Source organism: Mustela nivalis (assembly GCF_964662115.1).
Source record: "Mustela nivalis genome assembly, chromosome: X".
Classification (NCBI taxonomy): Eukaryota; Metazoa; Chordata; class Mammalia; order Carnivora; family Mustelidae; genus Mustela; species Mustela nivalis.
Genome location: NC_139040.1, coordinates 107,077,777 through 107,104,094, shown reverse-complemented (window position 1 = coordinate 107,104,094; position 26,318 = coordinate 107,077,777). Strand labels below are relative to the sequence as shown.

The window sequence follows — 26,318 nt, the reverse complement described above, 5'->3', positions numbered from 1 at the left end:
ATGAAGTCCACGCCCCCAGGATCCAGGTCAACAGTGTGCTAATCAGAATCCTTCAGAATCCCTCCCCTCCACCCCATCATCACACTAACATGCCTCCAGTAATGAAACAAGGTTACCAGAGGAATTTGAAAGCTCTGGTGCCCATAGTAACAACACAGGTTAACCAAGATAACCACAGTAACAACTAACTTCAAACACAGTCCACCTCCCAACCAGATTAAGACAAATCACCAAACGAAAGGGCTCTTTACCTCAGTATTTCCTCTTTTGTATAACATGTCTCCTTTCACCCCCCAAATACAAGGCAGGCCTCATGGAAGAAAAGTCACAGTCTAAAGAGACAGAGCAAGCATCACATCTAGATTCAGATATATTCCAGATGTTGGAACTCTCAGAGATTTGGAATAACCACAGTTAATATGTTAAAAGCTTTAATGAGAAACAAAGACAGTAGAAAGATCAGATAGGAAATTTCAGCAGAGAGCTGGAAACTAAGGATGAATCAAATGGAAATGCATAAAAACACAATAAGCAAAATGAACAATGCTTTAAATGGGCTCATCTGTAGATTTGACACAGACAAGGCAGGAGTCAGGGAATGTGAAGACAGGGCCACAGCAATGACACAACAGAAAAGGAAACTGAAAGGGAAAAACAGTGAATAAAGTTCTGCAGTTTTTTCTTAAGTTTATTTTTTTAAGAAATCCCTCCACCCAGTGTGGGGCTCGAACCACGATCCTAAGATCAAGAGTTGCCCACTCTCCTGACTGAGCCAGGCAGGTGGCCCACCCCCCCCCCCCAAATTCTATAGTTTTTTAACACAAATGTAATAGTTTCTTAGCATTAGTGCAAGCTCAGAACAAGTTACTTGTCAGATCAAGTAATTCTGGATCAACTATGCTGATCAAAAATCAAGAACTCTGGATGAATTAGCTTACTCACTGAAGCAAGTTCCAAATGGCAACCAAGTTATACTGGTATGAAGTATTTCATGGGCCAGTGATAGTCCAGATGTATAATGATGTATTTTTAACATGCTTGTTTTAGATTAAGAGTTTTAGGATACTTTTTAATTTTTATTTATTTAATTTCTTTTTAAAGATTTTATTTATTTATTTTGACAGACAGAGATCACAAGTAGGCTGAGAGGCAGGCAGAGAGAGAGAGGTAGAAGCAAGCTCCCCGCTGAGCAGAGAGCCCTATGCGGGGCTTGATCCTAGGATCCTGGGATCATGACCTGAGCCGAAGGCAGAGGCTTAAACCCACTGAGCCACCCAGGCGCCCCAAGGATATTTTTTTAAAAGTCTAGAATGCAAAGTAACAACTGAGTTTTCTCCCACTGCCCAGGCTTAGTAACAGTTAACATTTTGTCTTTCCCAACAGATTCTTTTTAAACAAAATAAAACAGTGGGGAGGAAATTAAGGTCTCCTTTGACTTCCCCACTCTGATACAACAAACAGTGTGATAATTTGAATGTGTATCTGTCTGAATTTAAAATTTTTTCATTTTATTATTTTTTAAAAAAGCATTAAAATTTGCTTTTAATACTGTGACTGTACGTCAAAAAGCAAAGAGCTTTAAAAATTACCCTTCCGAATACTGTTATGCTGGGGAAAAAAAAAAAAAACCCTTCCACAACTTATTTATTTTTAATTAATTAATTTTAAAGGTTTTATTTATTTTATTTATTTATTTGAGAGAGAAAGAGCGAGAGAGAGAGAGACAGCTTGAGCAGGGCGAGGGGAAGAGGGAGAAGGAGAAGCAGACTCCTCTCTGAGCAGGGAGCCCAACTTGGGGCTAGATCCCTAGGCCCCAGGATCATGACCAAGCTGAAGGCAGATGCTTAAGCCACTGAGCCAGTCAGGAAGCCCTGCCCTTCCACAATTTAGCATTACAATCTCATTGATACCCATGGTTTCACTTTCCAGTTATACACAAATGCTATTGAAATTAATCACTCCTGTCCAGACCCATCTACCTCTCTTCTGGACTCTACACACTTACCATCTGTCTACCTGGCAGTTCCTTGGAAATTACAAATCATCTCAGACTCCAGTGTCCACAATCATATTGGCACCCAAATGTGGTCTCTCTTCAGCATTCCCTATCTCACTATAAAGAATTACCAACTGTCCATTGCTAAGCAACTGAGGCGTGTTTCCTTGACATGTTTCTCTTTCTCTTTGCAACTCCTCTCCGTTTCACCTATCCTTAAGCCCCAAGGATTTTTACCTCCTAAATCTCTCTAAATCTCTCTCCTTCTCAACTTCTCCAGTCTACCATCATCAAGGTCCCACTGCCATCACCTCACCTGGATTTTATCAATAACCTTTCATTATTTGCATACATGGGGTCCTCATGTAATTCATCTGCATCAGCCAGAGAGCTTTTCCAATTTTCTGTCCATCCCCTCCAGCAACAGTCACACTGTCATTTTAATTCCTTGTATCAACCAGTTCCCTCCTTCTAAAGTGCCTGGATACGTGATCTTACCCCTTTTCTGTGTTAATTCTCATTCATACTTACTATCTCCCTGGCTCCACTTTATGGAGAGCATGGGTGCTGCTTACTAAAGGCATCTCTATGCAGCTAGCAATATATCTGACACCCATGCTATGGTCAATGAATACATATTGAATGACTCAATCAGTCAAGAGTATATGGAGATTTTTCTTGGGCAAGGAGAATCCAACCATTTAAGTACATTCGAATTATTATAGCATTTGTGTGAAATTTTGAAAGTACTAACAAATAACAGTTTCTGTTTTTACAAACATAACTGAGGTTAAGCAAAATATACCAAGTAAAAAAATAACTTTGTTCTAAATTGGCTAATTATGGGTGAAAGTGGCCACTTATGCTTTGACAATGATCAGAGACGGCCTTATAAACTATGCATCTTTAATGAATAATAATGCATTTTTATAGTTTTATGCTTTCATTTCAGCATTTCAGAACAGTTCATGAATATACCAATTAACCTCTGCAGTAGTATTGTACTCCTACATTACAGGCCAGCTCAAGGAAGAAAACCACGCAACGAATTTTGAAAGCATAGGGAAAAGTCTTGGATGCCTAAGAGAAAGCTCTCTACTTTTTGTACCTAGTTTATGTATGTTTTTATAGTTTTTTATAGAGTGATAATATAGAATTAAAATAAAAATAGGGATTATTCTTGCCCTTTTATTTAAATCCTATACAAATTTATTAAGTAATCCTTTATTTTGAGGGCAATTCTTTATTGTCATAAATACATGTAACATGAAATTTACTATTTTAGCCATTTGTAAGTGTATAATTCAGTGGCATTAAGTACATTCACAATGTGGTACAACCATCACTACTCTTTTAAATCATCCCAAACAAAAACTCTGTATCCATTCAACTATAATTTCCCTTCCCTCTTCACCTCATTCCTGGGCAACCACTTATCTACTTTCTGTCTCAATGAATTTGACTCTTGTAGGTACCTCATGGGTAGAATTATACAGTATTTGTCCTTTTGTGGCTTATTTCACTTGTCATATTATTTTAAAGGTTCATTCATGTTATGAGATGTATCAGAATTACATTCTGTTTTAAGGTGAGTAATACTCCATCATATGTATGTAAACCAAATTTTGCTACCTTATCATCTGTTCATGGACATTTGGGCTTTTCCCACCTATTGGCTATTGCAAATAATGCTACTATGAACATTAGTGACAACATTATCTGTTTCAGTTATTGCTTCCAGTTCTTTTAGAAATCCACCTGGAAGCACAATTGCTGAATCAGATGATCATTCTACGTGTAACTTATTAGGGGAGCTACTGAACTGTTTTCCATAGGGGCTGCATCATTTTACATTCCTGTCAGCAATGTCCTGGGTTAAAATTTCTCCATGTCTTCAGCCAGGCTTTTTTTTTTTTTTTTTTTTAATAGTCATTCTACTGGGTATAATGTGGTATCTCATTGTGGGTTTTGTTTTTTTGTTTTTGATGTGTGTTTCCCTAGTGACTAGATGCTGAACCTCTTCATGGGCTTCATTCGTGTCCCTGGTTATTTCCGTTCCACTTGAAGCATTACACATTTTGCATCATTGCTATTACTTCTTTGCAAAAATATGCCGTCTTAACATCTATGCAGGCATAGTCAACAGCAACTGGCCACCTCCATGGCCCATCTTTGTCCCCAGGTCCTAGGCATTCCATGCCTATGTCGTTCGCTAAGAGGACAGGAAGTGCTCTGGGGGTTACGGGAGTTGCAGAAGGACCTCGGCTATGCCTGGATGCCTCACTACCTTATCTCTGGTGCCTAATACCATATCTGGCACAGTAGCACCCAGTAAATACAGCTTGGTTAATTAATTCAACAAGTCTATTCATTAACACCGTTGCCTTTGGCAGAGCAGAGAGAAGTTTAATATCACAAGGTCCTCGGGCTTCTTCTCTCATACCTATATGATAGCATTTCATTCAAGGACTCTAAGAACCATGTACATGTGAAGGACTCCCCAGGTTAGGGTCCTTGGCCTGACCTCTTCCTTGAGCTTCAGATCTGTATTTCCAGCTGCATGTTGGGTCCCCAGTCAGTGCCCAAACTTAATAGATCCAAACCCAATCAGCTCTAGGATTGCCGTGTAGAGGGGTGGCTCTCTGGTTGGTAAGCTCATTCTTTCGTTGAGATTCTATGTTTGTGTGGTGCTGCTGGGGGCAAAGAGTGGCCAATGGGTACTACTGGAGACCAAAAGCTCTCCCGGTCACCCACTGGTGCTGTTCCTGGTCTCTAAGACAGATCTCTTGTTTTCCCCCACCAACCCCACTCATCCTCAGGTATGTATTCCCGCCAAAAGCTGAGGAGACCTCTGCAATTGTTTACTTTCCCTTAGTCCTGAACCCTAAGGTGTCAGCAAGACTTGGTGATGGCTTCTAAAACACACTTCCCAACTCCTCCTCCCGATCTTCACTCCTACTGTTATTGAATCTAGGGCTTTCCCTACACCTAACTGGTCTGTCTGTCTCTACTCTGGCCCCTCCTGTTTTCTCACCCCCACCCTCCATGGCCCACCAAGGAAAATCACACAGCAGTTAGCTACAACCTGTCCATCTAGTCTGTTCTCAACCTGTATGATAACGAAGCCCCAGCAGAAAACAAAACAAACCAAACACCTCCATCAGCCTTTACCTGGGACACTGAGAAAAGTCAGTGTTTATATTTCAAAGATTTACCTTCTTGGGGTTGCAGGAAGAGTGTACTCAGGACTCAGCTTCGAGAGCCATCTTGCTTACACACCAGATACACTTTGCTACTGTGGACCACGCTGCAAGTAAGTCTACTTTCTACTGTGAGCACTAGAATAGACATACACATGAAACATATGGTCTAACAAAATGGTTTTTTGTTGTTGTTGCTATTCATAGTTGTATGATTTGAACTCTCATGGAAGACGATCTGAGGAAGTCCCAGACAGGTAGCCATTTAAAGGACTATCTTCTTTCTTTGAAAAGGATACGGGAAGCTTGGAAATTGGAAAAATAGACTCACTGGAGCACTCAAATCAAGTATCAAGAACTGCCCAATTTAGAGTTTATCTGAAATTAGTTTTCAAATTTGAAAACACTGGATTCAATTATATCTTTATAGTGTCTATTATATACTAGGAGTGGCTTACATATCTTCTGATTGTCTTAGAAGCAGAAGCGATGCTACTGTCCTCAGGGTCACCCCTTATATTCCTAGAGTAATGAAGATCACTGAGTAACACAATTTTGTCAGGGCACCCTAACATAGTAAGTTCCCCCTTATCCACAGGGCATACATTCCAAGCCCTCATATACTATGTTTTTTTCCTATACATACATACCTATGCTAAAGTTTCAAGTATAAATTAGACACAGTAAGATATTAATGACAATAACTAATAATAAAATACAACAATTATAACAATAAACTATAATATACATTATGTGAACGTCCTCTAAATATCCTATTGTACTGCACTCCTTTCTTCTTGTGATGTGAAATGATAAGATGCCTAACGTGATGCACTGAAGTGGGGAGAACCATGTAGACACTGTGGTATAGTGTGAGGCTACTCCTGACCTTCTAACAGTACATCAGAAGGAACATCTCCTGCTTCCAGCCCGCGGATGGCTGCAGGGAACCAAAACTGTGCAATGTGAAACCAGGGAGGAGGGTGGGGACCTAGTGGACATAGTATTTTATCAGACCTACAGAATTTGCAGCTTTAGATACTTATGCTTAAATTTAATCTCCTAGGAGGTGTTTTTTTTTTTTTTTTTTTAATTTCACCTCTGCCGTAGTTCAGGGTTTTATATCCCAAATGAAAATTTCCAGATTTCTTTAGGTGTGTTATTAACCTATACAACAACCACCATCTGTTTACTGGAGCCGCCACTATTAATGATCTTTGTCATTATTTTACCATGTCTCTATTTGTAGTTTGCAATCCTAAATTGACAGAGTACTCTGAATAAATTCTGAAGCCCATAGGATCAAGCCTGAGACTCTGAATAAAGTTACCTGCTTGGAGAAGAATATCCAACAACCCAAAATACTCTTTTCTTCACTCTCTGTTTCTAAAACGTGGTGAGAAAGGTGTTTGTTCACTACAGAACTAGAGGTTATTTGGATAAAAATATTGCTGGTCTGGGATTCATGCTTCCCCAAGCAATATTGATTTGCTGGGAGATTTTTTTCCCCTCCTGTTCCTACTCAGTATTTTTAATTTAAAATATTTTATGTTTATGTTTTTCCCCCCAATGTTTTATTGACTTACTCCTATATTTTTTCAGGTCACAGCTACCAGTATAAAGGTATGGCCCAGACTGTCAGATATTTCAGCATTCCTCCCTGCTCATCCCATATTCTTCAGAGGTGGCTATTTTTATACATTCTATTAGACAGCGGGATTTTTAGGTTTTAAATTTAAAGAAATGTTCCACATCTGAGCCCTCTGATATACTCTGAGTTACAGTTACAGCTACAGTCAGATAACTTCTCAGGAAAAATGACTTTGTAGTTTGAACATGTTTTCTCCATACCTTCCATATTAATTTTTTTCCAGTTCACAAGTCAAAACAAGATTACCATGCTTTGAATCTACCAACCACTAGAGAAGGATCAGACTTTCACCCCAACATTGAGCTGCTTCCTTTCAGCTTATACATCTTCTTCTCAAGCAATACATTCAAGGACTTGGAATATAATTGGCAATTTTGCTGATGATGAACGAGACTGAGCAGTGTTCAGACGACTTTTGCTCCTCTGCGGTGCTTACAGTAAAAAGAAACAGCTTGGCTGCTGAGTGTACGAAATATGAAGTTAGATAAACAACTCTTAGCTCCTTAATAATGAAGTCGACTTAAAAACATACAACAGGATGACTCTTCCCCTTACCAAAAACAAAACAAACCGCATTTGAAAGAAAACCTGGCTCTCTTTTCACCAACATTTGACACTTATGCAATTAATCTAATTTGAATGCACTTGTTAATGACGTCTAACATTGAGCAGGTCTTTCCTTTCCCACCGGATGCCACTGTAGCTCTGCCTCAACGTCTCTCTTAGACTCCACGCACGTACCTCAGCCCAACTTCTTTCAAATTATTTTAATATTAAGACATAGGCTTCTGTGCCCTCACGGAACAACCTCGGCTTCTGAAGGCAGCCTGCGCATTTTGATAGGAATAGGATTTGAAGGCATTTTCCTAAGATATCCTCCAAACAGTTTTGGCAAGAGGAGCTACTAAAGAAATACATTCACTTAAAAATACTTTCTCTAAAACAGCAACTTTCAAAAATTTACTGTTTATAGCAGAGTTTAATGAGGCAACCAACTCCATCAAGCATTTCTCTCTGCTTTCCACCCACAAAAATACAGAAAATGAATGAGCTGATGGCTAAAACTGCCTTCAAAATATAACTTAATCAATGATTACCTGGAATACAAACATTGTATAGAATGCCTTTAATCTGCTATTATAGCTTCCTTTATAAGAATATTTATTGGATCATGGCTCAGTTCCCCCAAATGTGCTTGTTAATCCTCAAAATCACAACAAACTATCTAGTATTTATTCTCATTTTTTCTGTGTGAGATAATTGATTGCTACAGGTGACACAAAGATACATAAGGCACAAGCATTGTCAAGGAGTTTAAAGCTTAACTGAGGAGAGGAGGGATCTGAAAATTACCAAAAACATTTCAACAGTTAAACAGTAAAGATGACTTAAGGACTATTTTAAGATCTATTCTAAGGTAACTTCAAAAAAATTGAATGTCATTTATATAATTTTCTTTTAAAAAAATTTTTAAAGGAGTTTATTTATTTATTTGAGAGAGAAAGAAAGTGTGTACGTGAAAGCAGGGAGAGGAGGAGTGGGAGATGGACAACTAGACACGCCGCTGAGTACAGAGCCTGGCGTGGGGCTTGATCTCAAGACCCTGAGATCACGACCTGAGCTGAAATCAAGAGTCGGACACTCAGGGGTGCCTGGGTGGCTCAGTGGGTTAAGCCTCTGCCCACCCCTGGCCTGCCTCTCTGCCTACTTATGATCTCTGTCTGTCAAATAAATAAATAAAATCTTAAAAAAAAAAAGAAGAGGGGCGCCTGGGTGGCTCAGTGGGTTAAAGCCTCTGCCTTCGGCTCGGGTCATGATCTCAGGGTCCTGGGATCAAGCCCCACATCAGGCTCTCTGCTCAGTGGGGAGCCTACTTCCCCCTCTCTGTCTGCCTGCCTCTCTGCCTATTTGTGATCTCTGTCAAATAAATAAATAAATAACATCTTAAAAAAAAGAGAGAGTTGGACACTCAACAGACTGAGCCACCCAGGTGCCCCTAAATAATTTTCAATATAGTATTTTATAAATATTTATAACACCTTAAAAATGTATCACAGTTACAAAAATAAGTTATTTCCCTCAGTAGTCTTGATCCTGGCCTTTTCTTAGACATGTAACTTCTGAGACCTGGGGATAACACAGTAAGGGGAAATATTTGGGTCTACTCATCTTATTTTTCTTTCCTTTCTCTCCCTGCAAAGGCAATTTTTAAGTTAAAATAAATATGTATTGTATAGGTATAAAGCACTGAATTTCCTATTGGATTCACATAAATCATAGATTCTTATCTAGTACCGATATTCACTAATGAGTTGAAGGATCATAAGGGAAACACCAGGCATAGATAAAACATTCTTTCCCTGGAGGAACCTGAAATCATCAGACACATGTTTCCAAAATAGCCCTGGTCTTTCACATTCTGGTTTCGTGTTAAGAGAGAAGTCTTCAAAAAATTTATTCAGAAATGGTGACAATGAGAGGAAGCCAGTTCAGTCTCTAAAGGCTTCCATTTGATAGTTTGTTAATGGCAAAAATAGGAAAACGCTTATGTGACTATGCCTCATTTTCCAACGAGTCATCACTCATAAATCCTATATCCCAGATTTATGTACGACAATGTAAAATAGCCAGACCAGGTACATCCTGCTAAAAACATTGTATAGTATGACTTTCAGGTATCCTGCTAATTCAAAGGCCAGTAATGAGATGAACAAGGGGCGCTGTAAGGTCATTTGCATCTTTATAAGGTGGTCTGTTGAGTTGACGTTACACCCCCTCACAACCTCCAGGGAATGAGTTACAGGACTCCTTTTCATATCCTTTTCTTCCCTCCCCTCCTCTGCCCCTTGCCCCTCCTCCTTTCTTTTCTTGCTCTCACTCTTTTTTCCCTCTATCTATAAGGATATTTACACTTTGAACTTTTGCTTATACCTATGATGCTTGGTCCCTTCTGCTCCATCTAGAATTTGTTCTTTTTTGGTAGGATTTTTTTGTGGGGGGAAGAAATTTCCTATAGAACTGATAGAAGTAAGTGAGGAAGCAGCATTAACCTGGACTTGTATCTGATAAAGCACTTCTACTTCTGGATTGGTACAGGGTGACTGTATATTCAGACAGGTTTTTCTTAATCTATAGGAAATCGAAGTTACTCTTTATCTTTGAAAATGTACTAATTGTCCCCACTGGTTTGCTGATTTTAAGTCATTATAGGAGAAAGTGTACGAATTCCTTCTTTCCAACCATGTAGTTATGATAATAAAACCCCCAGAGATACCACTCCACAATAAGGTGAGATCTTCTACATGCAGTACATGGGCTGACCCAATGCTCAATGCCTGGGGAAGCCATAACTTATGGCCAGAGGCCATTTGTGTTTGCCTTGTAAGGTAAGAATATAGGCCTGGGATTTATGGGAAAGATGAGACTCCCTTTGTTTCTGGAAGGAGGGGATGGTGTCAGATTCAAGGATGTGCTCTAGTGTTGAAAAGGCTCCTGAAGAGCTGTTCTAGTCCACCTGAGTCGACCATGTCCTAACCTCTGAAAAACCTTAGAATTGGAAGTATCAGGAAAAACACATTCCATGGCATCTATCAGATTACCGTTTTGGCTTTACCCTCATCTTAATGAAACCCTGATGGAGGTGGCATGATGTGATTCAGAAACTCTTGGGTTGCTCACCTTCCATGGATGTAGGATCAAGGTATTGGCTTCATTTTATTTCATGTTGCCCTTTATTGCCAAAAGTGGCAAAGAGAAAATAGGGTCTCTGCAAGAGTGTAGTAGAAGAAGCTGATTGGGCAGGTAAGCCAAGAAAAAAAGACCAACAATGCAACAAAGACGTATAGAGGGGTGCAAATGATGCCCAAGATGGCAGCCACACAGAGCGGGACTGGCCATGCCGGGTTATACTCAGAAGCTGAAACAGCTGGCAACAAGTGAGATGCTTATGTTTATTATTATTTTTTAAAATCTCAGTGGTCTACCCCATTAGTCAGTGTTTTTTCTCCCAACCCTCAACAGCCCTACCACTAAATATGTCTCCACTTGCATCCCTGTGTCCCCCCGCTAAGCTGGTCTCTGCTCTCAGGGGCCAGCAACCACCTCCTTTCCAACTTTGCTGTACCCAGGCAGGGAGCTTCATGCAACTCTGATCCTCTGGAGCAGTAGTGTGGGCAGCGAGGCTAGGGACTGTGGGAGTCCTAGACTAGAGGTAAGCTGGGAGAAAGCCAGCTAATGTCCTAAGTTTGGTGGGAAAGGTGCAAAGCCATGTTGTTATTAGTGTAACTTAAGCCGCCAACCTCTCTGAGTCTCAGCTATGTCCTCTTTACTGGATAATAATTGACAGTGTCATCTTCATAAATGTGGAAGATACAGTTAGTCTATCATTAACACTTAGTAGGCACACATTAAACTTCGCTGTTTTAAAAAAAGACATATTTATTTTAGAAGGGGAGAGAGAGAGTACATGTGAGCAGGTAGCGGAGGCAGAGGAAAAGGGAGAGAAAATTTCAAATAGACTCTACACTGATCATGGAGCCTGATGAGAGGCTCAATCCCAAGACCACAAGACCATGACCTGAGCCGAAATCAAGAGTCGGATGGATGCTCAACCAACTGAGCCACCCTGGCATCCCTACACTTCACTTTTCATCCTGTCTAGATTATATGGACTATAATTTCATAGAAAGCTCAAGTCCAAGGGAAAGTGACCAAACCTAAAGGAAACAGCAACAAAAAATTCCTTCTAAAACAGCAGAGAAGGAAGTTAAAAATTACTCTTCGTGCTTACTATCTGACATGCAGTAGCTTTGGGGACCAAGATGGATGTGCATCAACTGAGAAAGAAAAACAGAAAAAGCAAATGAAAATTTCAGAAAGAGCAGGAAAGCTTCTCCATTTCATCCACCTGGGAGTTAATGATAACACAAAAGCGATGATCATTTGCTGAATGCTGACAGTGGGCTAAGCCACATATATGACCTGTTCTTAGGAGCTTTCCAGACTGCTGAAAGTGAGAGTTTTTTCTTTCTTGTACAGGGGTTTTAAAATTTTGCAATGTGACAGCACTGGTTTTCACAATGCACTCAATTTATTTTTTTTAAAAGAAGAAATTGCATGTGTGTGTGTGCACACAGACATTCTCCTAGAAAGAATTCCTTCTTCCTGCCCACTGTTCTACTCCCAAGCTCCACCCCCTCTCCTGACTCCCCCATCTCACCCCCCAATCCCCTGAAGAAATGGAAGAGTGAATGGGATTTGGAGTTTTCCCGCTGAGAAAGGGACATTTTCTGCAACCAGGCCAATGTTCAAAGGGCTAATGCTCTAAGGAAATTATCCAAAGGGGAGAAGCAGTTCAAGGTTATTAAGTCATTTTCAAATGTTGTCTTGGCTGCAGTTGACCTTTGCGAAGGCAACAGGATGCTGCTTCCCAGGGGGACAGGATAAGGAGCAATTAGAGAAGCCTAGGAGAGGCTCAGGAATGTTTGGGAATTCACACATACCCCAAATTATGTGGGAACTCCAAAAATGAAAATAAACTGATTTTATCAAGGACATATTTGTGTCCTAGAAAATATTCTAAACATGTAGCTAATACTGGACCTATCTGTGGAAATGTTTTCCTACACATCCAACACTCAGTATTTAGTAGATGTCAATTAGATTTTGACTCAACTTTCGGAGAAGAGAAGGAAAGCTAATGAATAATCCTTATGTGCCAGAAATTAGGATGGGTGTGGGGTTAAGCAAATTGCTCAAATAACAGGTCAGGGTATGATAAAAATGGGCTTCCAACACAGATTTATCTGATGTGAGAGCCTGTGTTTTTTCCCCACATGATTATGGAAGAAAGTATATGTTTAAGAATGTTAGAAAAAGAAAAGGAAGGAAGAGCTGGAATGATGCATACTTTTCTTCTTTTGGGGCAACGGACCTAAATATATTTTTATGCACACTCTCCACATTCCCGAAAGTGCCACGAATGAGGCAGGGGACACTTAACACTGATTCGGTATAATACAATAGAGCTTCTGACCTGTATTCAACATTCTATTTCAGTTCCCATGTATATATGTCTTTGTATCTGTGCTGCCAACTTTAAGCATTACCCACAGTATACAGAATGTTACAAAACTCTTCTTTTTTTAAAAAAAGATTTTGTTTATTTGAGAGAAACAGAGAGAGCAAGATGGGGAGAGGGCCAGAGGGAGAAGCAGACTCCCCACCAAGCAGGGAATCCAATGTGGGACTCAATCCCAGGACTCTGGGATCATGACCTGAGCCAAAGGCAGTCGCTTAAGCGACTGAGCCACCCAGGTGCCCTACAAAAATCTTGTTTAAAATAAAAACTTATCAATGCTATTCTCTTAAGATTCAAGACCCACTAGATCCCAGCCTGAAAAGTAGGTCCTGTATACAAATGAACACAGCAGTTGATCAATTTAAAGCTCTACTGACCTACTAGAAAACCAAGAATAGGAAAAACAAAAAACAAAAAGCGAAAACCCAGTTCTATTGAAACAAAGAAAGCTAGAACTCAGAGGGATCTTAGGCGTTAGCTAGTTCTGCTTCCTCATTGTTGTTGGGGAAGTTCAGTCCCAGGTGGACTCAGTTATAACCCACATCATATTGTTGGATAAACAGAACAGAATCGAGATCTGAGGACTTGGTATATACCATTCAGACTCGCATGCTAAGGATTTTCTCCCAGGTACCAGCTATAGGAGACATGATTAACTCCGTAAAAGACTCAGCATGCTTCCTATGATTAAAGTTGATGTCTAGAGGATACAGGAGACCCATTCAGGTGGGACATCTATATTGATACAAAGATGCTCGAAGATTTTCTGAAGGTAAAAGTAGTCAGCAAAGCGTAAGGCATGTGGAATTACTGGTGTAGTTTCCTTCCCTCCTTCAGGTGTCTACTGAGCATGGTCTCTATCAGAGAGGCTCCGTGCAAGAAAAGATTCAAAGTACCTGTCCTCATGGAGTCTGTTATTTCAGTCAATGTTATACGTTACTGCTTATGAAACTTTCAGGAAAGAGGGCTGTGAGATTTTTTTTTTTTTTTTATGAACCTTTGAGCTGTGGAAGATACCAACATTTTCATCTAGCCACAAGGTCTATAAAACCAAAGGTGGGACTCAGCACTTCACAGCCCAATGGAGTCCATTCAATCACTTCCAGTTAACATCTTAAACTGAGTTGTTTTCATGATTATATCATCAATTATTCATTACTGACTATTCCTTCATTGTGGTTCCAGAGCTTAATGAGACTGGGCTAATGTGACCTTTGGAACCATCAAACTGTGGAGGAGAAAGCCCAGCAGAGAAGACTGACCTCTGGGTTATCTTTGTGTACTAAAGCCTTTTGAAAAGTCACAGCACCAGGCTTTTGGCAGCCATTTCGCAAATTTAATTACCCACAGATATTCACCAGCATCCTCAAAGATTGACAGCTGAAATTAGAAAGCTGATTCTGTTACATCCACTCCCTATTATCAATGGTACTAAACAGTAAAGTAAAAAAAGGGTTTAATATTGTTTGTCCTTTATCCTGAAAAGATTGATGGCTCAGTAAGAATTCTCAAGGGTGATCTGAAGATCCATTTTCATTCCTCTGGAAAATTGTTAAGTACAATTTTTATTTCCAAGTCAATATTCATAAAATCAGAGAATGTCAGGGCTGGAAGTGACATGCGGTATTGTGTGATTCAGCCTCCTTAGATGACGGATGGAGAAACTGAGGCCCAGAGACTATAAGTGATTCACCTGTGGTCTAATAGCTAGTTGAGGGGCACCTCACTGGCTGATCTCAGGGCTCTTGAGTTTGAGCCCACATTAGGTGTAGTCATTACTAAATAAATAAAACTTAAAAAAAAATTGCTGGTTGATAGCAAGGCTAAAATTAGACTTCAAGTCTTCCTTTAAAAAAAAAAAAGATTTTATTTATTTATTTGTCAGAGAGAGAGAGAGTGAGCAAGCGAGCAGACAAGCAGGTAGAGCCAGAGAGAGAGAAGTAGGCTCCCTGTGGAACAAAGAACCTGATGTGGGACTCAATCCCAGGACCCTGGGATCATGACCTGAGCTAAAGGTAGCAGCTTAACTGACTGAGCCACCCAGGTATCCCAGCTTCAAGTCTTCTGATGCCTGCTCTATCTACTCGTTTTGTAGAGCGTATACCTCTATCAATCTTAACCAGTGCTTAAATGGAATGCCAGAAGACCACCATCATTCCTAGAAGAGTGAGGTGTCAGGAATGAGCCCTAGGGAACTATTTTCTAAGTTAGGTATCATAATCCAGTGTTCTTTATTATAAGAACCCATCTCAGTCTCAGAAAATGTATCCACTGCAAAGCAGCCAGCACAGATACTTAGCATAGTGGTCACTATTAAACCTGAGACATTGCTAACTGCTCCTTCCTCTCTATAAACACAGGTATTGAAATAGTGAGCAAGAATTCAAAGGAATAAATAAACTCACCCAAACTTGAATCAGAGCAACTCCTGGCACAAATAATAGGGAGCTAGAGCAAGAACAAGGGCAAGATATGCTTTAAATGGGGGGTGGGGGGTGGATTTGGAATCTGAAAAACTGCCCAGAAAGTAGTAATCAAGGCACTATGGTACAGAGGAAGGTGGTGTCAAAACTTAGATGCTACTGGAAGTAGGGAGCATGGGCGCTTACACTTAGATCAAGTTTCACCAGTTTAATCGAGAATAGAGCAGCAGGATACAAGAAGACACAAACACCAAAAGACACATCTAGGCAGACGGCCACAATTCCTTGCAAAATGTCAAATACTGGTACCAGGAGAGCCATAGGAATGTAGATAGTAGAGTCAGGACATCAATGGGTCATTTTGGCAAGAGATACCATAACAGTAATAAGAAATGTTGCCTGGAGCAACTGCTGGCTTCAGTCAAGGAGGTTTTATATTGCATTTGGCTAAGCAGGAATCACCAGGGAGTTGTGAGCAGCTCACATGCAGTAGGTGGCTGCAGAAACATGCCTGTAATTGAGGGCAGAGAGAAGGGCAGATCAAAGTCATTTAAGCAATATAGACAACGTCCCAAATGACCTGCAGGAAAAGAGAGACGCTCCCATGGACCTGAGCTGCTTCCTGAGCATGGCATGTAAAAGAGGTGAACAGTTAGCACATTCCCCAATACCCATTTTTTGCTGTCCTGTGAAGTGCATCAGAGATACTGAGACAGGGAACCTGTTGGAATCGCTTCCTGGTGGTCCAGTCAGCAGGCTGATTACTGGGTTTCTGTAGTGACCATCTCCTGGTTTTTTAGCCACAGCGGGGTCTTTGAAAGAGGAAAGGACCAGCTTGTGTGAAGCCCAAAGCCTTCCTAGGGACCAGCTGGCAGAAACAGAAGATCAAACCCTTCAGCCGGTATTAGAGAAAAGTAGTAGGAGACCCATCTTCCGGCCAGAACTAACATAAGTAGAACCAGCTATGACCTCAATTGATTTCTCCATCTCTCACCAATGTCCCAAGGAGCCTTTCCTTTCTTCATGAGTGAGCCGAGACTACAGACAATGCTAACAAATTTAATAACCAATATTTGGGCCATCCCAGTTACAACTTCCCAAGGAAGATGTAACAGATGTAACAGAACTGGAAGAGAGCCAGGGAAAAGCAGATAAGATGATCAAGGGGAAAACTTCTCTTTTATTCAAGGACAGACTAAGAACCTAAAAAGGATTAGAATGTCTCAGACTGGGAAGATGAAAGTGAAGAGGTGTTGTAAGGGATTGTGAGATCGAAGTCGACTTGGGATAAATACCGTTGTCGTCACTGAATTCCGCAGTACTTACTGGGGGCCACCCCTTGAAGAGAAACTGCAGTATACCTTTGTTTCTTTACCCAGAAATGAGCAGATTCATGGAACTCATTCTTCTGAGGACAAGGTTGAAGAGGAAAATGGACAAAGTAAGACACCACTAGACAAACTCCACGTTAACTGATTTATGATGGATTATTAAGATACGGTCAGGATGTATCCTAATTTTTTAAAATGAAAACTATTAGGTTAACTGATGAATAGTCGTTGGTATCTGTATGTGGGACAGGGTTCTGGGCTAGTTGCCCTGCTGGTCTGACCCAGTGTGCTATTTCTTATGCTCTTATTATGTCATCTACGCGGGAACATGCTGCATGCAAGGTTGGGATTCCTAAATTCTTTTGACAGTCCAGAACACAGAAGAATAATTTTCTAACTCATTAAGAAAGCAAGAGAGTCTCAGCTCTTGGCTCCGTTCGGTTGGCCCATATGGGAGTATGCAACATAAAAAGGTGAAAGAAATCCTAACAGAATGCAGCAGCTGGTTAAAGGCTATTATATTGAAATTTTCATGAGTTTGACAGTAGGCCAAAAAACTACAAAATGGCAGAGAGTGGAAAAGGCAGTTGTAACAGGTTGAACATTGTTGGTGATTATTTTTTCAGGGGCAATGAAAGTTGTAATCAAATAACCTGAAAGAGATTCTGGCAGGAATAAGAGAGCCCCAAGGGAGAGAGAATATGAAAACTGTAACAATGATGAATGCTATGAACTAATAAACTAGACAAACATGTAGTTTGAAGTATCAAAATCAAGATTCTTAGCATCATATGAAAAGCTGGTGTCAGGATGCAGGCATAAACACCGCCTGATTTGTAAGCTAGAGCAGAAGATGCCAGTAATGACTTACAACCTCAGGCACGAGTGCACAACTCAACAGCTAACTGGAACGGGGTTACTGGTGTGGAAACCTCTGCTTATTTAGGTGATCAGTTTATTCCAGCACTGAAAAGGAAAAATTATTAAGTATTAAAAAAAAAAGATTCTGGGGGCGCCTGGGTGGCTCAGTGGGTTAAAGTCTCTGCCTTTGGCTCAGGTCATGATCTCAGGGTCCTGGGATTGAGCCCCACATTGGGTTTTCTGCTCTGCGGGAGGCCTGCTTCTTCCTCTGTCTCTGCCTGCCTTTCTGCCTACTTGTGATCTCTGTCTGTCAAAAAAAAATCAATAAAATCTATTAAAAAAAAAGATTCCAGGTGTGGGGGGTACCTGGGTGGCACAAGAGGTTAAGAGTCTGACTCCTGGTTTCAGCTCAAATCTGATTGCAGGGTCGTGTGACTGAGCCTGGAGTCAGGCTCTACGATCAGTGTGGAGTCAACTTGGGTTTCTCTCTCCCTCTCCCACTGCCCCTTCCTGTCCATGCACAGACGCATGCTCTTTCTCTCTAAAATAAATAAAAAAATCTTAAAAAAAAATCAAGAGAAGACATCTTGCTTTGTGCCTGGAAATGTGTGCTTAAAACTCATAAATGCAAGTTGAGATAAGGTGACAAAGAGGAAGGACAAGGTGGGGACTGGTTGAAGTAATGTCATTATTAACTTATTAGTATTGTGATTTGTGGAAAGGTAAGACATCTTGAATTACACATGGTGTTAGCCAGTGCATGAAGTCTACTGAACTTTGTACATCAAAGTAGTTGGTTATGAAAAGAATCTTTCAGACAACAGTAATGTGTAATAATAAATTACAAATGACACTAGTCATCTATTTGTTGATGATGTTTATTTTCTGAACATGTATTCTCCCTACACTAGTTTAACATTTTAGAGATATATTTAAGAAATTATATAATCTCTAATTTCAAATAGATTTTAATTTTCAGAGATAAGGGACATCCAGAAAGCTTCAGAGGTATTTCTCAGCAGTTATGTAATTCCTCGTTCCTAGAAAGTGATCCTTTCAGAGGGTTTAAGGTCTCCAGATTCCCCTTTCTACTGACTTTTTTTTTTGTCTACTGCTCTGTCTCCTACCAGTAAATCAGGCAGAATGATAGTTCTAAATTAAACATCAAGATTTGAGCATTTTAAATGGTTACCTGGAGAAACTAGAGCAGGCTGAGGGAGCATATCTGCAGTTAATCAAACAGTGGAAAAATAAAAACAGAATTCGTATGTTTTTTTAAAAAATAAGAATTTATATTATGTTAATGATTGCAATAAAGAATTTTTAAAAATAAAGAGAAGCTTCTGGAAGAAAAGCTGAGATTTTAAGTTTCTGGATTGGGGCAAGACCAATCAATGAGTCCTACTCGAAGCCCTTAGAGATCACCAAATCCAACTTCTTATTTTATGAATGAGACACTAAGGTCTGCAAAGGCTAAGTGACTTGCCCAAGGCCACATCACCAACTCATGACAGAGCCAGGACCAGAACTGAAGTTTTCTTGTTTCCCATTCTGTGCCCTTATTGATATTGCCACCATGATCTTCAAGTCAGCAAAGGAGCACTGGACAAAGAGAGGGTAGCTGCTCTCTGATTCCACCAAGGAGCATCAAGAGACTAGTTCTGGGGGCAGTGTGGGGGGATTTACAGGTTTTCTTTAATGTGTCTCCTCTTTAATTTTGGACTGAATTTATGTTCATCACCACAGAGCAATGATCTGGGGTCTTTTGTAGTGGGTGTAACATCAGGGAGAAGATGAATATTTAGGGAAAGAACATTGGCAGGGTGGGGGCAGGGGGAACACTAGGAATCCCTGTGAGATACTTCATAAGCCCCAAACAGGAATAATCTGCAGAATAACGGCTTGAAGAAGCTGTGGGTTTTCAGGTCATCCTCCAACCTCGGCTACAAAAGAAGAATCTTTGCTTAGTAAAGACCATCTCTTCATCTATCTGAAAGGACCCGGATAAAGTGACAGCTTTATAAACAGACTAAAGAAGGAGTAGTTCCCAAACACCTTAGTGATGAAAATTTGTGAAAATCGAGACACTGGAGATGACTGGGAGGAGCTTAAATTAAGTGTTTTGCAAACTATACAGTGGATGTAAAGCCATACAGGGCGTGTCTAAATCAATTTACTGTTTAATAACCCAGGTGATTTAAAATAGGTATTAAAATATGTAGAGTGACTGAATAACTACACAGAATAAAAAAACTACAATACAATTTAAAAAGAAGAACAATAAAAAGCAGGATTGAAGCAGATTGAAGAAGAATGCTTAAAGGTAATTTTGCTGGTAATTTTAGCATGAGTTGACTAGCCATCCTTCTTCAGGGAATAAAGAATTAGGTATTGTAGCCCAGGTTAACGTCACATTTCAGAAATACATTGATTTGTGAATATGCAGATTAGCCACAATAAATGCTCCTTTCAGAATGTGATACCTTGTCTGGAAAAATTTAATAAGACAAAGCCTTCCTAAAGGATGTGTTTCTCCTTGAAGAGCCCAAAGCATTCCTTTTCCCTCATTCTTCTGGGTTAACACAATTGAGGCATGCAATCTAATTTCTGCAGAACTGTAATAATGAAGATCTAGGATTGCCGATATTGCTTTAGACCTGAACTTTGAAGAACTGATGGGCAGCGGAAGTACAGAGAGTGACCCGATAAAACATGCGAGGCAGGAACAATGGGAACATGCGAAGTATTTTTAGTCAGACTCCGGGCAGAAGCAGGTTCAAAGACTTTAGTTGGTACTGAAGATTATTTCATGAAGCCGATGAAATTAAATTGTTGAGACGGTGGATTCAAAGTGAAATTGAAGTTGAACTCTATTGCACAATCAATGGGAAACTGTTAAGGTCTCCTCATGACTCCATATCCTCCCTCCTCTCCTTTCCACATCGACGCCATGTATCATAATTTGTATTTCACACAGCAGCCTGCAGATGGTGCTTCTAAGCACCTGTATTCCTGTGACTGACATAAATGGCCCCAGAAAACAGTATCATTCTGTTGTCATTATGTGAAAAATGCTGAGTGCTCTGTACAGAGAATGAACACCTCAGCTCCACACATCTGGGCCCACCGCAGACTGCCTTTTGGGGACATGAACTATCTATTCACCTAAAACATTTTGAGTACATTGAGCTGAAAAAGCATCCATCTTTGCCGAAAAAGAAACGTGGGCAAACCCCCAAATAAATGAAACTGTCCTTATGTACTCACTCCCACTACCAATAATATTATCTGCAGCTCTTTGTTCGATTGTGGAAAATCCACACCACCCCGATCACAAAACACGACACATGCGCTGCGTCAAACAGGTTTTCCTAAAGGCAGTTCCCCATTGCATCAGCACATTTTCAGGGGTAATTTTAGCATGAGTTGACTAGCCACGCTTACTGGGGGAATAAAGAACTGGGTATTGTAGGCCAGGTGAATGCCACATTTCAGAAATACATTCATTTGTGAATGTGCAGATTAGCTACAATAAATGCTCCTTTAGGAATGTGATGCTGCGGACTTACTTGATATAGTAGGGCACTTTGTTTGGTGAGATGGCTCTCTCCCAGGGACCCTGGACAGAAGCTGAAAGAGAGAAAAAAAGAGGCAAGGAGGTCAATTTCACCACAAACAGGAAAGACAACATTAATCTCCAGAATTACAATTTTACACTGATACTGGTCTGTTTGCTCAGTTGCCCATGAAGACAGGACGGATTAACCTGCTGTTCTGAAGTTTCTGTCCTAATCTAAGTGAAATTGAACTCATTCAGGCACAAAGATAAATGCAAAGGAAAAAAAAAACCATTTCACCGCTAAACCTATAGAACAGATAAGAAATGGAGTGAGGCGACTGACGTGTGCTCTCTTATGTGTCTCCACTGGGTGCTTTTCTTATAACACTTCCTGTTGCTGCTTCTCAATATCTTTTACTATTTGATTGACTGGGTTTTATTAGTTTAGCAGCTGAAACATCCCTACGTGACAGAGTTACATTCTAAGTTAGTGAAGTTAAAGCACTACACTTATCATTCTGATGGTCTTGTTTGCGTCTTTGGTTTAAACAGAATCCAGTCTCATCGACCAAAAATACATTTAATTGATGCCACAAAATGTCAGCTGACCAGCATGATCTTATTGGAAAAAACCAACCAAAATCGAGAGAGTGGCACCCGATAGCAGAGTATAAAAAACTTTTGTTGTGACAAGTGATGAATCCTATAGGTGAAATTAAATTGCACATACTGGGAATTTGTTTTATAATGACTATATTATGTATTAATAAAATCAATCATCTTTAAATTGTATTTCAAATGTTTACATTGTCTGGGTTTTTCCTTTCCCAGAGATGAGCTCTAATAACACCTTTCCTATACTGTTTAATCTTATGGTTTTTTTTTTCTTTCTTCAAAACAAAATAATCATGTTAGGATGCACTATGCTATTTCCTCAGCAATGAAATCTTCCTCCTGAAAAGAGTTTTTATGAAACTGGAGTTTTAAGAGGCAAAGAATATCATTGGAATACAAATATAAGAAGCATGCTTATTAACATCTAGCAATTTTATGTGTATGTCCATTTTTTCCCTGAATTTTCATCCTGCTTATAATTTGCAGCCCAGCTGATGCTGAGCATCATTTCCTACTATGAAAAGCTTCCTTCTAAATTAGTCTCACAGTAAATTCACTCCACAGTATATTGAGATGTAAGAAAACGTCAAAGCTAATATATCCTTGACTACACTGTATAATATGAAAGAACAGCTTCTAATAAAAGTTAACTTCACCCACTGCCAGACAATTTAAGGGTAATGAAACTACAGATTCTTTGTTTTATACAGAGTAATAGAGGAATCGAATCACCCAACCTTTAACCAGACATGCTGCTTTGTACCTTGGTGATGTATCCTTTAAAAGATAGAGGACATGGATTTGTATTTAGCTGCTAATTAGGCCTTTTCATTTTGGCAGACAGATTTTTAATATGGGGAAAAAAGAGACATTCATCTGCTGTTTTGAAGTAGACCCTTGCATTCGGTGTTCTTCTTCTATTCCTACCCTCTCTGCCTTTCTCATTATCTACCCTACGTATCCTTTGGTCTCTTTTCCTTTGCTAGGATACAGCCCTCTCGCCCTGATAAGGCAATAAAGGAAGGTAGATCTGATTTGAGAACTTAGGCTGAACTTTGTGACCTAGCTGGGCAGAGTCGGTTGTTTCAGAAACCTAAGAACCCTACCCAAACCCTTTCTAGGAGGAAACAATGCAGGGAGTCAGAAATCCTAGCTCCTGCCTGCTCAGCACACCCCTCCTCTTAAAACCATAGGCTTGCAGAAGGAAGAAGAGAGTTTCCGAGAGCGTCTGGTCCAGCTCTCACCAGCTATATTGCCAAGTCTATGAATGTCTAAACTGAGAAACTGCTATTCTTTTCTTAGAGGGTGTCAGTGGGCTGAACCCCACTCTTTTTTAAAAGATTTTATTTATTTGACAGACAGAGATCACAAGTAGGCAGAGAGGCAGGCAGAGGGTTGGGGGGGAACAGGCTCCCCGCTGAGCAGAGAGCCCGATGCAGGGCTCGATCCCAGGACCCAGAGATCATGACCCGAGCCGAAGGCAGAGGCTTAACCCACTGAACCAACCAGGTGCCCCGAACCCCACTCTTTCTGTCATTATTCCTTTCTAGTTCTTTATCAGTTTAATGGTTCAGAAATCATTTCTGATTTGGAGGATGCTGGGGATATCTTCTGATAGCAGAAGAGTCCATTTGAATTTCCTATAATATACTTAGGTATCTGTCAGAGAGAAGTGTGCTTGGAGAGGTCTAGGGGCTGCCTAGTTGGCTCAATGTGTGGGGAGGCTGACTGAATGGAGCAACCTTGAAGCAGAAAATCTAGCAAGAGAGGAAAAGCAGTGGTGCCCAACTGAGCTAATGGCCACAACTACATTGAATGTCTACAGTTGACTTTGTACTGTTGAGCATTAAAAAGGAAAAAGAATCCAATAAAATGCCAGAGGAGTACTCAGAATATGCTTAAACTAAATAGTTGAAAAGATTTTGAAAGACTATTCTAAAAAATTCTCAGTGCCAGATCAACATGAAAATTTAAGTGTTTGTAACTACAGGTCTCAAGTGTGAATTTTCCTAGTATATGGACTGTTTATAAAAATTGTTGAATTCTTGGTTTTTTAAAATCAGACAAGTCTTTTTTCTTTGTGTGTAGCTATCAAGTGAACCCAGTGGTGAAGGTCAGTGAATTTTCTGTGCTGGAAGATGTTTGTTCCCCTTTGACTCAGTCTGCAAACGCACCTAAGCAACTTAGGTTTCATCATTTGAAACCCTAACATTTTATACTAACAAATGTCCTCAATGAAAAAAAAAAAGGCAACTAGCAATGGCCTTTCCCCCAGTCCTCCCCTGCCCCACCCCGACCCACACCACAAACACACTGGAACTACTTGCTTTGGAAATAGCACTCAATCCAAGGAAGGTTCTACTGTGATTAGATTCAGTGCGCCTTCTCAAGAGATTATTAAAAGGTTGTCGGCAATTTCACTTGTGGCTGCCGGAGGACTCTGGGCTTGCATGTATTCAAAAGTTGATCAAATATACTGTAACTCTTGTGTGTCCCAGAATTACCATTTCATTTCTTGTAGGGGTGCTGACACCAACAACAGCTGTTTCTTGTCTTGGTGTACCTGTAAGTTCGTCATCATTCACCAAGCTAGCCTACATAATAGACATACACATCTTTTATGCCTGGCATGTCCATTTTTAGTAGCCCATCAAGTGCAGATTTATTGGCAAGTAGCTTTTATATGACACTGTGCTATCCTTTGGTATTTTCTTATACAGATGTTTCTCTAACCACTACATGTAAATCCAATGCAGCTTTGTGATTCAGATCCTTGAGTGTAAAAAACCATGCATTATCGAATGGTACCAGCACCAGGGGTGGTTGTCCATTGAATTTAAATAGCAAAGTGCACTTGAGTTTATTCATTCCAAAACCAACCTCTAAGTTTCCCCTTGCATTACAGATGTGCTATGTTATTAAGAGCAAGAAAGGGTAGCAGTTCTATCTTCAAATGCTTTTCTTCCCTCGAGGTGACAGCATTCAATATTGTGCCCAAGGTGGTTTTGAAAATCACAGAGGCCACACTGTGTGGGCGAAGTTCTTATTTCAACCATTTTTTAATGCACTATGAACAGAGTGTGCCAAGTGATGCACCCTGGTGTTAAGCCATATTTTAATCGACATGGGGGCCTAACCAGAAAATTAAAAAAGAATACTAATGGTATTTAAACCGTGCCAAAAGAGCACTCTCTGGAATTCAGATCCAAATACATTCATTCATCTTTCTACTTTTCTTCTATTTAGTAGACTTGGTGTTTGATAATGTAATTTGGTCAAAAAAACTGGGGGCATGGGCTCCTGGGTGGCTCAGTTGATAAGCGGCTGCCTTCGGCTCAGGTCATGATCCCAGGGTCCTGGGATCGAGCACCACATTGGGCTCCCTGCTCTGTGGGAAGCCTGCTTCTCCCTCTCCCATTCCCCCTGCTTGTGTTCTTTCTCTCACTGCCTCTCTCTTTGTCAAGTAAATAAGTAAAATTAAAAAAAAAAAACTGGGGGCAGATTATAAAAATAAATAATATAGCATTCATTGGAGACGGAATAGAAACCTCACCTATGGGGTTAACAGAAAGGCGTAAGGGAGAATTACTAGCCACAGGCCCTCAGCTTTTTGGAAAAAGGCCAATTCCAGTAATGGTTTTATGGGTACATTCTAATAAAGGGACTCCACAGCAATATTTCTCCATCTTTCTTTTCTAAACCCCCCAAGTTCCCCTGCTAAGTATCTTTTTAGATATTTTTCCCTAATCTTGCCCCCCTTGTCCCCGATGAAATTTTGATATCACAAATATACTGCGTATCTGTTGATGTACTGTGCGTATCTGTGCTTTACATAAAAAGAGTAAGATTTCTCATCTCCCAGGAACCAATTTTTGTCCTTATGGGGCCAATACCGTTCCCACTGAGAATACTTGATCTAGAAGGGGTGGTGGAGGCAGGGGAGACAAAGGGAAACCTCTTCTGTGCCTGCAACATGACCTCAAGCATGACACCCATCATGACCCTTGCGATATTATTATTTTCATTTTGCAGATGATCCAACAGTTACACATGGAATAGTGTGCTAAGGTTCTAAGTCCGTAAGTATTAGATCTCAATGTCGGTTTATTACTCAAGTCAGATGACTCAGGAAATGGATAAAACAAACATGCTGTGACTACTGTATGCTCCTTAGTGTAATCCTTCCAAACACCCAATGTGGTTCTGCAATTCCATTATTATACATGCAGAACAGGTCAGGCAACCAACTCAGTTCATGGCAGCTAGTAAAGGGCACATCCAGGATTATAACCAAGTCAAGTCTAGTCTCTGTGCTTTATTTCATCCTGCATGGTATGTAGCAGGCATCTCCAAGTATTTGCTAAACAACTGAGTGAACAAATTCATCTTAAAAAGAACATGATGTCTTCAAGTTCTTTACCCTCTCATAGCTAAATTTACCCTCTACGTGATTTCAACCAAATGATTTCCCAGGGGTTACTGGAACAACTACGCTGATCCTGGAAGGCCTCTTTGGTATTCCCCATAGCTCTAGTGATGATTAGAAAGAGCTTCCTTTTGCCCTCCTGTCCTCTTTCTGCCATCTTTCCATGCTGCCATAATG

The 26,318-nt window shown here is 40.3% G+C and overlaps 1 protein-coding gene across 1 annotated transcript in view; it reads right to left on the bottom strand.

The window, feature by feature from the left end:
• Window positions 1-26,318, bottom strand: part of DMD (dystrophin) — a 2,004,585-nt gene that overhangs the window by 185,784 nt on the left and 1,792,483 nt on the right. The window contains exon 59 of the mRNA XM_082716529.1: window positions 21,111-21,171. Coding sequence (XP_082572655.1) covers window positions 21,111-21,171 — 61 coding nt within the window. The remainder of the gene's footprint in view (window positions 1-21,110; window positions 21,172-26,318) is intronic.